This window comes from Xenia sp. Carnegie-2017, unplaced genomic scaffold (assembly GCF_021976095.1).
Source record: "Xenia sp. Carnegie-2017 unplaced genomic scaffold, XeniaSp_v1 HiC_scaffold_23, whole genome shotgun sequence".
NCBI lineage: Eukaryota > Metazoa > Cnidaria > Anthozoa > Malacalcyonacea > Xeniidae > Xenia > Xenia sp. Carnegie-2017.
Window position 1 is genome coordinate 10,155,185 of NW_025813486.1, and position 12,561 is coordinate 10,167,745.

Sequence of the window (12,561 nt, forward strand, 5' to 3'; positions counted from 1 at the left end):
ATCTTGTGCCATTTTAAAAGTGCTTACTTAAAGTGTATTTTCATTATATAGCTCCTGTTATAACAGAAGAAAGAAGCAAAAATTTAGAAGATATTATTACTCAGAGAATTAAAGATAACGTAAGTTGTTCAAGGAATTCTTTGATGATTATCTTTTGGTATATCCAGGAGGTATTTGATGATCACGAAACTCTCCGTTAATGAATGACGCTATCCCGCATCACGTTATTCCTTCTGGGTCACACTTTCCAGTGTTAGTCACGTTATCCTGTATTGGTCACGCTAACCGTCCTATTTCACGCTATCCTGTATTGGTCACGCTAGCCGTCATAGGTCACGCTTTCCTGTATTGGTCACGCTAACCTCCTAGGTCACGCTTTCCTGTATTTTCACGCTAACGTGCATTGGTCACGCCATCCTGCATTGGTCACGCTATCCTGTATTGGTCACGCTATTCTGAATTGGTAACGCTTTTCATTTGGGTCACGCTATCCTGCATTGGTCACGCTTTTTTGCATTGCTCACGCTATTCGGCATTGATCACGCTTTTCATTTGGGTCACGCTATCTTGCTTTAAGCCTGGTATTCATTGGCGACATAAGCTTAAGTACAAGATTATTAAAACTCTCCGTTCATCTAATGCTTATTTATGCTTATTCTTATGCATGCTTTTGCTTATGTCGCTAGTGAAGACCAGGCTTTGTCACGCTATCTTGCATAGGTCATGCGATCCTCAATGACATCTCCTGCATCAGTCATTCTTACTCGTATGTCTCATACTATCCTTCGTGGGTAATGTTATCTTGTTTTTATAGCGCCATCGTGCATGGGTCCTTTTATTCCCTCGGTATCACATGCTATCATACGTGGTCTCTTCTATAGGCATGGGATGACGTGGAGCGAAAAGAAAAGCCAGTAAAGAAAGTTGAATACAAGAAAGCTCACCCAATAAGTCAAGAGAAAAGTAAAATGAGTCTGAGTGAAATATATGAGAGAGAATATCAACAACAACAGGTATGTTTTGACTTAAGAAACGAGCAATTTGTCATAGATTTTCAAATGTGAATCTTGAAATTTTTTATAAAGTTTTTTGTAAGATTTACATGTATTTTCTTAGAATCCAGGGGGAGAAAAGGAAAACAAAGAACATGTTGAAATTAAGAAATTGATGAAATCTCTCTTTTCGAAATTGGATGCTCTAACCAACTTTCATTTTACACCCAAACCGGTGAGGCTTAAACACTTTAAGTACATGTATTCTTACATGTATTCTGCTGCTTGTCTTCTTACATGCATTGTTCCATGTATTTTTTAATGTATTCTTACATGTATTCTTACGTGTATTTTTACATGTATTCTTACATGTATTCTGCTGCTTGTCTTCTTACATGTATTCTCCCGTATATTCTCACATACATACATTCTCCCATATATTCTTACGTAAATGTATTCTCCCATGTATTCTTACATGCATTTTTCCATGTATTTTTACATAGAGATTCTAAATAATACTAGAGGTGGCATCTTAATATCTATAGTTAAAAATATGGTACGCGTTTTTTGGGTGGGCAAAATTCATTCCCGGATGTTAAGCTACCGTGGAAAACTATGATTTTTCACTTTTTTGTATATATTATGCGTAAATACTATAGTGATTACTACCACAGTCTAATTGTTGAACAATTCTTGCCTTTTTATCGTAATTTTAGATGGTTTCAGCCACTCATTCAGTAAATTATAAGTCCGTGAGTCATTGCTTGATAGGAAGACCTTGTTCGTCTTAAATTCAACTGCTAACAGACTTCAAAACATACATTTGTCATCCATACCGAAAAATTATTAAAACGGTTGAACTATGTGATTATGTAGGTTGTAAAAAGAGAAAAACAGAAAAGAATAACATAAGTTTTCATTGCGTATAGTTTAATTAAAACATACAAAGCCTACGGAGATTATAAACAACAGATAATCATAATAACAGCTCGCTAAAACAATTACTAACGCTTTAAACTGACAAATTTTCTTGATGCTCGTACTAAAGAGCAAAAAACTTACTAAATATATTAAGAAAGAATCCAAAACTCGAAGCAAACGGCAAAAAACGTCATTTGTTTACTTCGTGTTTTACCGGGACATAAATTTTCCCCCTAATTCACGCGTCGCCTAAAAACGTCATCAATACCACCTCTAGTCTTATTTATAATCTCTATGTTCTTACATGCATTCTCCCATGCATTTTTATATGTATTCTTACATTAGATCTTATATGTTTTCTTACACATATTCGACATGCATTCTTACATGTATTCTTACATGCATTTTTACATGTATTCTTACATTAGATCTTATATGTTTTCTTACACACATTCGACATGCATTTTTATATGTATTCTTACATGCATTTTTACATGTATTCTTACATTAGATCTTATATGTTTTCTTACACACATTCCACATGCATTTTTACATGTATTACATGCTTCCTTGCTAGTATTTTTCATGCATTCTATTTGCATGATTCAATTCAACGTGAAACGTTTGTAATGTACTTTTTTGGTAAACCATGATTATTTTCAATCTGCAGTTAAAGTCTGAAGTGACGATCGTATCCAACGTGCCGTCAATCAATATGGAGGTACACACCGGTAAACGTGAATGAGGCGGCACTACTCGCTCCAGAAGAAATTTATGACAAACAGAAAACTGAAATAAAGCTCAAACTGAAATGAAAAACAAGACAGAACGCGAAAGCGTCGTTTGAAGAAAGCGAAACAACGTACAGCTGCAAAACATAAAGAGAAAATACAGAAAGTGATCGAGAAAACAAATCCAGGTTTGTAGGAATATCATGATGATAGTGTCATTAACTTTTTTTGGAAATTTTTTTTGTGCTGTTTTTGTGCTCTGGGAAGGAAATAGACAATGGATTGAGTGGAACAGTATCGAGATTAAATTTAAATTTTTTAAAAGTAAAATTTTTGTCGAGCTAACTTTTTTCCAACAAAATTTTCAGTCGATTGTGGTTATTCTCTTTTTTGGTGGTGAACATTTCATTTATTGGAATGTAGCTATAAGCTAAAATGTCTAATCAATGTGTAAAATTTGTATCGAGTTCGCTAGTTTCTCGTGTTTAAGAACTCGCTACACTTGTAAAAATATGGATATTGTCGTAAGAAATCTCCACGACTTCAACGATAATGTAAAGTTGAAATATTTCAAACGCTCTTTTAATTTTGTTGTCTGTGGGATATGTTAAAGGGAGCTCGTTGTTTTGAAGTAAGTCCTGTTGCAATAGTGATTTGTACAACAAAGTTTATTGCTGTGAAGTAGTTAAAGTTGCTACAGTGATTTGTTGAACGAAACTTATTGTGCTTTTTTAGGTCTAGGCAATAAATACAGTAAGAAGAAAGCGCTGGAAACACTAAAGAAAGACAAGTCCAGCATCATCGTCAACGGCAAATCTCGAGATAGCTCGCTGACGTCATCTTCGGGATTCTTTGCTAAGCTTCAAGATAATGTACGAGAGGAAATTGTGAGGAAAAGCGAAGGAGGACGTCAAGTTAAAAAGGCAAAAGTATCGTCCGCTAGTTGTAAGTTTTGATTGAAGTCACTGTTGTAATTAATGCCGAGATGGTTTGTGGTTGTTAGCGAAGGTTTTCCGTTTTGGAGAAAGAAGCTTTACTGAGGCCTTTTTCACTGAAATAATGCTACGCGTCTTTTTGCAAAATTTGTAGGCAAAATTTGTTTCCCCATCCCATGTTTACAATGGAACCTTAACTGTCTTATATTGACGTTGAGTCAAACAATACATCAATTGAATTTTTATTCAAAACCAACAAATATTACTTATATTTGCTCTTATATTGAAGTGACATTTTATAATTTCTAACCGAAAGATTAAAACTGCGAGGAATCTGTACTGTCCTGATTATTATTAAATATTTAAGAAATTGAAAGCATTTTCTGAGTTTCTCTATAGAGTTATAGAAACACGCGGGAAAGTTTGGGAGAAGCAAGAAATTGCGTGGCCCGCACGAACACGAAGTGCGAGTGTTTTCGAACACTTTCGAGTTTTTCCTTTATAATTCCATAGGAACAAGTAAAATGTTTTCTATTTCCTTCATAAAGTAGGCTACTTTAAGTAGCCTTTTAAAAGCAAGATTGCAAAAGTAAATTTATTGATCTTAATTACATTCGTATTGTTTGTATTTTTCTCTTAAATTTTTTCCGCACGAACCACACAACCTACGAGACTGAAATTTCCGTGTTTCTTTCTACAGAGATATAGAAACACGCGGTTTTTTCAGCATTCTACCAATCAGCGCCCTTGCTTTCTTTCAAATTTGCCGCCAAAACCACGCAACCTGCAAGATTTTATCAAAAATGAAATTGCCATGTTTCTCTAGAGTTAGCTACACAAACACCGGGTTTTTTCAGCATATAGCAATGAGTGCCCGTATTTTAAAGGCTATTTTACAAAACGCTCTATGAAATAGTATTATAACCTATTGCTCTCAAATTTTCTCGGGTATTTTTTATGTCTCTAAATTTTCCTAAACTTTCCCACTTGTTTCTATAACGCAATAGAAACACGGAGAATGCTTTTGTTTTGAAACATGGTAGCTATGATGTACGAGTGAACTCGTTTCCTTTAAGCATCATCCTGTAAACTCAAGATTTGAGTTATTTTACCAAGAGATAAGATTTTCAAAAGCAATATTTCAGCTTTACTTCAAAGTCATTATGAAGCAATGTGATTATTTACATCATATGTTGCACTCCGCCCTTAATCAAATACATTGTCGCCTCATATGATCATCTCCAGAAAAAAATTTTAAATTTTAAATAGAGTATGCTGTATAAACACCGCGGTTAGAAAGCTTTTGCTGTATTTTCTTGTGATGTGAACACAAAATTTACTTGGATGAAGTTTATAATTATTTTGAAGGACGGCACGTTGCTGTCCAATTTGACAAACGAAAATTATTCTTTAAAGCAGCTACCTACATACGTACGTCGTTATTGACACAACATATTACGTATTTGCATGTCTGTTTTCACGGCGTGTTTGTCCACAGATGTTCAAGGTCACCCACAGCTTCCTCAGTTTAAATGAACGTAACTGCCTACTAATATGTACGTATTTTAATAAAGTTATTGGCGTTCAGTGCTCATAAATAAACGATGACCCACCGACAATGCATTAAAGTAAAGAACAAATCCCATTTCCCAAATCTATGTATTTTTCATCAAAATGTCTTACTTTATCGGAATTTTACAAATTTAAGTGTTTGTGTTGGTTCTTTTTTATTCGTTTCAAAGTTCCAACTGACTGTTTTCTTGAACAGGATGTTAAAGAATACATCTTTTACGTAAAAGTATTAATTGTTTTTCATTCTAATTTATTCAATAAGCAAATACCACATTGTGCAATTACGATTTTGTCGCATTGTTTCCCACGGAACGGCTTCAAAATTCATAAAATTATCTAAACGGTGTAAGTAATTTCAAAAAGCCATGATACAAACCAATGTTTAAATTAACTGTTTAATAAATAAAAGGTCACTTAATTGCATCAAAGTAAGCCGCTCATTAATTTTTAGACTCTTTTATTTTTGCCGGTCAGTGGCAATTTAGCTAAACAATGACATGTATAGCTATTTTCTATTCGTCCTGAATTTGATTGCTTGCTGATCTATTAGGCAGCCTGGAGGGCATATTTCTTACAATTTAATGGAATATACGTGTTTTTAATTCAACTTCCATGCTATATATATGTCATCCAGTGTTCCTCCCTTCCCTTTGAAATGAGAAATACCTCGGAAATATGGAGTGTGTGTATTGCCCGAAATGTCATCTCGAACAATAACCATCGTGAAACTTGTGACGTCAAACCTCTCACAGTTTCCCAAAAATCATTTTAATTAACGACGGAATTCTGCTTATAAAACAACTGACGTTTTTGCGCCATTCATTGCATTCGTTGTCATTGTGTTGTAATTACAAAGAAAAGAAAAGGTTTAATTCGCTAAATGTCTTCACCATTGGTTTCTTGTGTTTTGGAAAAAACTCTTTTTTTATTGCTGACAAAAGCACGCGATAAATTTGCCAACAATCTTCAGCAAGGTGATGTCGTCGATGATGTTCTTGTTGAAATGCTCGAAAAGAAAGTTGATGAACTCAGTCGTAAGATTGGCGATGATTATCGCAAAGATTTGCTAGTCAGTGTCAGTTGGTTAAAGAAGGCGTCGCCGAGTTATTGAAAGCGTCATCAAAGGCACGAAAAAAGCTCAAATTGAATCTTGTATCGGCGTGTGAATCGCCAAAAACTCCACCGATAACTTGTGACTTATTTTCGCAATTTCACTTTAACGACATAGTAAAGCTATCCAAAGTTGTCGAAAATCTCAAAGTTTATTCGAACAACGAGTATCGCTACGCCAGTGCTCGGTTTACAGACGCACGAAAGAAGTCACACACAGTTTTCTTAAATAGGAGTTTGACAAGCGCCGATCGCGTTTTGGCCGCGCAGGTTCGAATCGTATCGGAATTATTAGAATGCATAGAAACACCGGAAATGGCAATCACATCCTGTCAATTGTTTCTTGAAGAATTTCATAGGGAAAAATTTGTCTCGAAAATTTTTTCGGCCTTCTTCAAGGGTGGTTTTAAATCCCATTTCCGAAGAAAAAAACGCTTCAATTTGGTCGAGTCGGTAATGGTTATGAATTACATATTCTTCAACTATTGTCAGACTTTTTCTAGTGAAATGGGTCAAAGGTTGACTTGGGTTAGTGGAATTATGCTTTCAGACGGACGTGTTTTTCAGCCTATTATCCACTGGCACGAAGTAGTAGCCAAGATGTCATTGTGCAACGACACCTTGAATCAACCTAGAAAATATTTCAGTCTAAAGGAAGCTATACATCCAGTTCTGTCTGCAGTCAATGCTCGCGGAGAAATCGTCACGAAATCGGTCGGTGAAAGTGGGGATGACGAGATGAGCATTATTTTGATTCTTATGAACACGATACAAAGACCGTGCCATTGCCCGAGTACAAAGAAATGGATTCTTGGGAATTCCCAGAGAAATGTCGTATTCGTGGATTAGCTTGTGATAATATTGGCAACGTGTATGTGATTTGCGCCCACTTTATGTGTTGTGATGGTCCGGTCAAGTATAGACTAGTCGTTTTAAGCCCCGACTTTGCGACGGTTCTTCGCGAAAGATGGTTGGAATTCCTGGATTCTGAGCAGGGACTTTTCTTTCGTGTTGCGTTGACCTACAGCAAGAATATTGTTTTCATTCACTGTGATTCTTTGTTCCTATGCAACAATGATGGCGTGTTGCAGAAAAAAGTTAAAATTGATCCCGGACTACTGCCCTGCTTGAATATTTCACATCGCAACGAAATAATGATTTCTTCAAGCGATGGCACAGCAATTGACTTCTACTCGGAAGATGGATGCTTCAAGTGGAGTACAAAGTTGCCTGCGGGCCATTTGGTTTTCAGCATTTCCTTCCATTACACGCTTTCAAAACTTGTCGTTGTATCCTGGTTCAGGAAAGGAAATCTTTCCTTTTGCTTACCTACAATGCGTCGGGTAGGCTGGATTCTTTCACTCGTGTGTCAAGAAGAAATGATTTTGAAGGTGAGCATCCTTGTGTTGCATCTCATCCTAACGGACATGTTGTTTTAATTCGAGCTAACAGTATTTTATATATATGAAGTTTGCTTATGAAAAGTACAGCTTTCACTTGGAGGTTCCAGTGTTCCGCCAAATAATTTTGTAAGTCGAAATACCTTCATAACTGTTGTATTGGTTTGGTGTTTCCATCTAACAGAAATATAAATGGAACTTCGTTTAAGGTGTTTTACGTCGCAATAGCAGATCCAGATTAGTCTAAAAAAATTATAGTTGCTCAATTTTAAATTCACAGTAGCTACTATCGGAAAAACACTATCGGTTTTGAATTTTCAAAGAATATTATTTTACCAATGGATTTGCCTGTAAGGTACTTAGAAATGTAAACATATGCCAAAATGTGCTGTTGTAATTTATTTTGACTTGCCCTAGATCCGCCAATTTTACGTCGTAAATGTTTTATTGAAAAAATTTTCACATAAGCTGGACCGTACATTGATTATTCCCATAAAATACCGATTGAAATTTAAGATATACTTGACAATTTTAAAACTTTTGGGGGTCTGTGGCATGCTCCCCGGACTTTGGGGAAAGAAATTATACTAACCGTAGAATTTCAAAGACGTTTCTCCTACAAAAATTCAAAATTTGACGCCCGTTAGCCATTTCAGCTAAAATTCAACAGCTGGGGATGGGTGTCCCCTCCCCCCTGCCAGCACGCTACTGACTTCCTCTGACATGTTAATATTTATATATTTGATTATTTGTTTATTTATTTATTAATAATTTATTTACTTATTTATATATTTATTGCTTTATGTAAATACGGTAATGTGTTTACCTGGATTCTAATATACTTTCAAAGTAAATAACTCCTCTATACTTATAAAAATACATGAAAAAATCCTGATTGCGTTTTTCCTTATGACAATGCTTGACTAATATAATTACAATTAGCACTGCAATTTGGCATTTGGGAGGATTTAGCTCTTCATACTTTTGCCAATAGTACTTGTAACACTACTCTCTTGTTGGTATGAATAATAACGCTACTTAATGTTTCTCAAATGTGTGATCAATTAAATGGCCGGTGGCCCGATCCAAACACATGGGGATATTGCTCGAATTAAAACCGTAAATAACACTAGCCCTCGGCATATTTTTCCACACTCTTTCATGTTTTGATCGGATGGACAAAGCGAAAATTATTTGATCACCAGAGCACGAGTATACGCCTAAGGAGGCGTCTTGTTTATAATAAAATAACCTTTTACATACATGAGATTGAATAATTGCTCAAAAAACATGTTTTTATCCAACCATAACATTACGAGATTCCATGAAGTTTATTGTTGATGCCTTGATGGAGTCACAATTTTGTCAAATTAGATTCTAATTTTTATAAATTTGTTGCTATTTTCTGTTGATATGACTAACTGTAAGAAGACGATGAATGAGATAATGCATGAAAAAACTATGGCAACATTGTTGCTTGCTAAAATTTCCTTAGAATAATTATTAATTAAGAGACATAAATTATTTTAGGATTGTTTGCGAAGTATTATGAAATTTTAAAATTTTATGATAGAAAATGGTACAACTTTTATAACTACAGCATACAAATATAAAAATGTTAACTAAAATCAATGTTTAAAATATCCATGATCGTTTTCAAATTACTAGCTTGAAAAATAAAAGAAAGAAAAAAAGAAAAGGGAAAGTCAGGTGTAAAATTTTATTGTAATGTTACCCAATTCCTTGATCAACCAATGGACCAAAAAATATTGAAGAGTGTTGCAAATATCTGAAAATTGCGTCAAAAAAAAAACATTTTTCTAAAATAAGAAACGGAAGTTACAATGACAAGACCTGAACTTTTTAGTCTGTTTTAGTCATCCGGAAATCAAAGTAAATTCTGACTAGGGGAATTTTCATAACATTTGTCTTTCAAAGGATTTATATATTATTTTGCGCATTCTTGGGTGAGACATTGATTCAATTTAAAATAATGAGTTTTTGTAGCTGGTCCGGTGGCGAAAAGTACAAGAATCACTTCGAGGAGGGTACGTATGTGATGATATTGATATACGTAACGGTACATCGACATAAAATAAAACTGATTCATTGCTTCATTTCAAAGTTTCCTTGTTTCATGTATCGGCTTAATCTGTTTTAATAATTGCCTAGCATGAAATGTCCGAGTTTCCCTATAACTTCAGCGGTAATTATGAACTTTATAAAATGTATTAATTACGTCATGTCGATGTGAAATTGAGGGAAGGATTTGTTTTATGGATATGGTTTACATTAAAATAATATTTCCATGTTAATCTTCCAGAGTTTGCATACGGTGATGAGAAAATTTTTGGAAGCGTCAAATCATTAATCACGTTGATTCATTTTTAAAGTGCGCATCTCGACAATTTAGTTGCCTTAGGAAGGGTTGTTATTAAACAATACTGATTTTTCTGATTAACTCACCTGCTTACCACAGCTAAAAGTTCTCTTTGACTTAAGCTTTGACATACCAATAATATGATACTTGGGTTGAGTTTGTGTTAGAAGATATTACATAGGTTTTCCCCAACAATCTCTTGGTTTCCATCACCATCTCTAGGGATATATGTTTGCTCAAAGTGTGGACATGAGCTCTTCAGTAGTGTAAAGTATTCACATTCCAGTCCGTGGCCATCATTTACGAGACCATCCATGAAGACAGTGTTGTCAAACGCAAAAGGCTTTAACACATATAAAGTGCGGTGTGGAAAATGCCGAAATGGGCTTGGACATGAGTTTGTAAAAGATGGCCCCTCTCGTGGCCAGTCTAGATTTTGAATATTTTCATCTTCTCTGTCCTTCAGGAAGCAGTCAGTTGCATTAACTAAGGACAAGGGGGCACAACAAAAGAAGTAAGACAATTCTGTAGAAGATACTTACAATGCATGTTAGGAAAAATTGAAATCATCCAGACAAAATCATTATTATTAATGCAAATATTTCTTCACAATCTTATATATCAGCAGTTTTCACAAGTTTGTCGTGAAGGATTGCAATGAAACTTGATAATCAAACATTGTAATGCTGAGGTATTTTGACCAACTTGTATTCTTGTTACTTATACCATACTTAATGCACATGGTAATATCTCCATATTTGGAAGTAAAGCAGTATGTTACATCACTGTCTATTAAACATAAATACACAATATTGCAATTAATTATAATTCAACAGCAACGACCTGTATATCAAGATGCTCATTGTGAAATAGTGCATATCTCACCAGTAGTGTGGTGTATTTTCCAATGTTGATAGTTCAGATATATGGAATGATTTATACTAACTTCACCCATAAGTTCACACAATGTACTTCAATGAAGTGAAACTAACTTCTTTAACAAAACAAAACAAGATGATGATGATGTATTGTTAAATTTATTTCTCATTTGTTCTGATGTTGGATTGAGCATCAACTTTCTGATCTTGCTCACTCCACAGCTGATAATTGGGCGTGCATTGAATCTTTTCAAGGTTCCACAGTCCAAACATTTCATCACAACATGCGTCTCCCTCTTGGCTTAAAGTAAAATCAACGAAAATTTATCTTGACTCTGTTAGCTTAGAAGTTTGTTGATGGCTTGTAGCATCGTGTCTGAGTTTTTTTGCAACTGAATATTACAAGCAACATTTTAAAATAATCTGCAGAGATTCAACGTAAACATTGGAATAGTAGTCTTAATTAGTCCTGCTGTGTAAATTTTTCTGTTCAGTCACTGTGACAACGTGATTTCTAAAGAAATTAATATCATAATAATGATATTTGATAATTTACATAACAGAACTAAAAATTGTGTGCTGGCTATGGCGCCTATATGAAACATGCTAAATTAACTTTTTTTCAAATGTATCTTATCTAACTTAAACTTAAAATTAACTTTTTTTGTCCTAAAGCTTTTCTTCATAATAACATCTCATGCATGAGTATGATCAGTTCAGTCTGAAAATTAGCTACACATGCAAGAAATTTACTTTAAGGGATGCGAGTAAGTGTTATAAATATCTGTATCAAGATTTTTAAGTTGCAAGTAAGGCCAGGTTGTATAAATGTATAATTTGACTTACGTACCTCTCACTCTGACCCTTGAGGTATAACCAGGTATAAGTAATGAATGGCAGTATTTGCAAATTGTTCTTTTATGGAAGGATCTCTATTGAATAGCAATCAAGTAAATTGAGGATGTTTGGGGTAATAATCATGATAATGGTCCAAAACATCAATAATTGGGAGGAGGAGTTATATTCACATATGCATGATATGCAGTGTTGAGTTCTTTAATTGACCATTGTTTTCAACTGATTGTAACAATATAAATGCCCCCATGGTCACAGTTACATAGAATATAAAAAAATTGTACCACATGGAAAGGAAAGAAGATTTTAGTAGACATTGTTGCTCCCCGGCCTGTGTTGCATTCGATAGAAAACACAAGTTACGTTGAGGCGTAAGTCAGTGACTTCTAAGAATATTTTTGCTAAGAACCTACAGCTTCGATAGAAGTTTGAGGCCAATGCCCTTCATTGTGAACGCATAAAATCGTGAAAGCTCTAAATTTTCTGGGTTCTCCAATAGCACTGTCTGAGAAGCCTTAAAAAGATAAATTACGCGTTAACGAGCGGGACTTCCTTGTAATGTGAATAATTTTAAACATTAAAGGACAAAATTATCTTTACAAAACACAGCACATAGCTAAACCTGATATAAAAAATTCATTCTTGAATAGGCTTCCCTATGCGCTAAATATTTTTCCACCTTCAAATCTTTTACTTTTCGTTTCTTACCCATCTCATCAATGTAAAGAAATCTGGCAATAACATTTGGTTACATAATGTAATGTATAACCTATAACCACTGATCTTT

The 12,561-nt window shown here is 34.6% G+C and overlaps 2 protein-coding genes and 1 long non-coding RNA gene across 6 annotated transcripts in view; 1 reads left to right on the top strand and 2 right to left on the bottom strand.

Annotated features, from left to right (window-relative positions):
• LOC124448432 overlaps positions 1–1,372 on the bottom strand; it is a 27,209-nt gene extending 25,837 nt beyond the window's left edge. For both annotated transcript variants that reach the window (XR_006949059.1, XR_006949060.1), the window contains exon 1: positions 1,362–1,372. This is a non-coding gene — a long non-coding RNA (uncharacterized LOC124448432). The remainder of the gene's footprint in view (positions 1–1,361) is intronic.
• LOC124448430 (U3 small nucleolar ribonucleoprotein protein MPP10-like) overlaps positions 1–3,918 on the top strand; it is an 8,341-nt gene extending 4,423 nt beyond the window's left edge. Inside the window, exons 4-8 of one of the 3 annotated variants that reach the window (XR_006949056.1) lie at positions 52–119; positions 882–1,013; positions 1,117–1,227; positions 2,584–2,832; positions 3,380–3,918. Coding sequence is in view for 2 of the 3 variants with exons in the window: in XM_046999445.1 (XP_046855401.1) it covers positions 52–119; positions 882–1,013; positions 1,117–1,227; positions 2,584–2,658 (386 nt within the window). In the remaining variant the exon portion in view is untranslated. Of the gene's footprint in view, positions 1–51; positions 120–814; positions 1,014–1,116; positions 1,228–2,583; positions 2,835–3,379 lie in introns of those variants that run through there. The other 2 variants (XM_046999445.1, XM_046999446.1) reach the window with 2 other exon arrangements.
• Positions 3,919–11,056: 7,138 nt separating this feature from the next.
• On the bottom strand, positions 11,057–12,508 carry LOC124449078 (ribonuclease P protein subunit p21-like). The gene is given in 6 exon segments (XM_047000020.1): positions 11,057–11,161; positions 11,164–11,220; positions 11,770–11,851; positions 12,090–12,105; positions 12,188–12,288; positions 12,397–12,508. Coding segments are annotated over 6 exon segments (429 nt in total). The 5' UTR covers positions 12,487–12,508; the 3' UTR covers positions 11,057–11,078.
• Between the last annotated feature and the right edge of the window lie 53 nt (positions 12,509–12,561).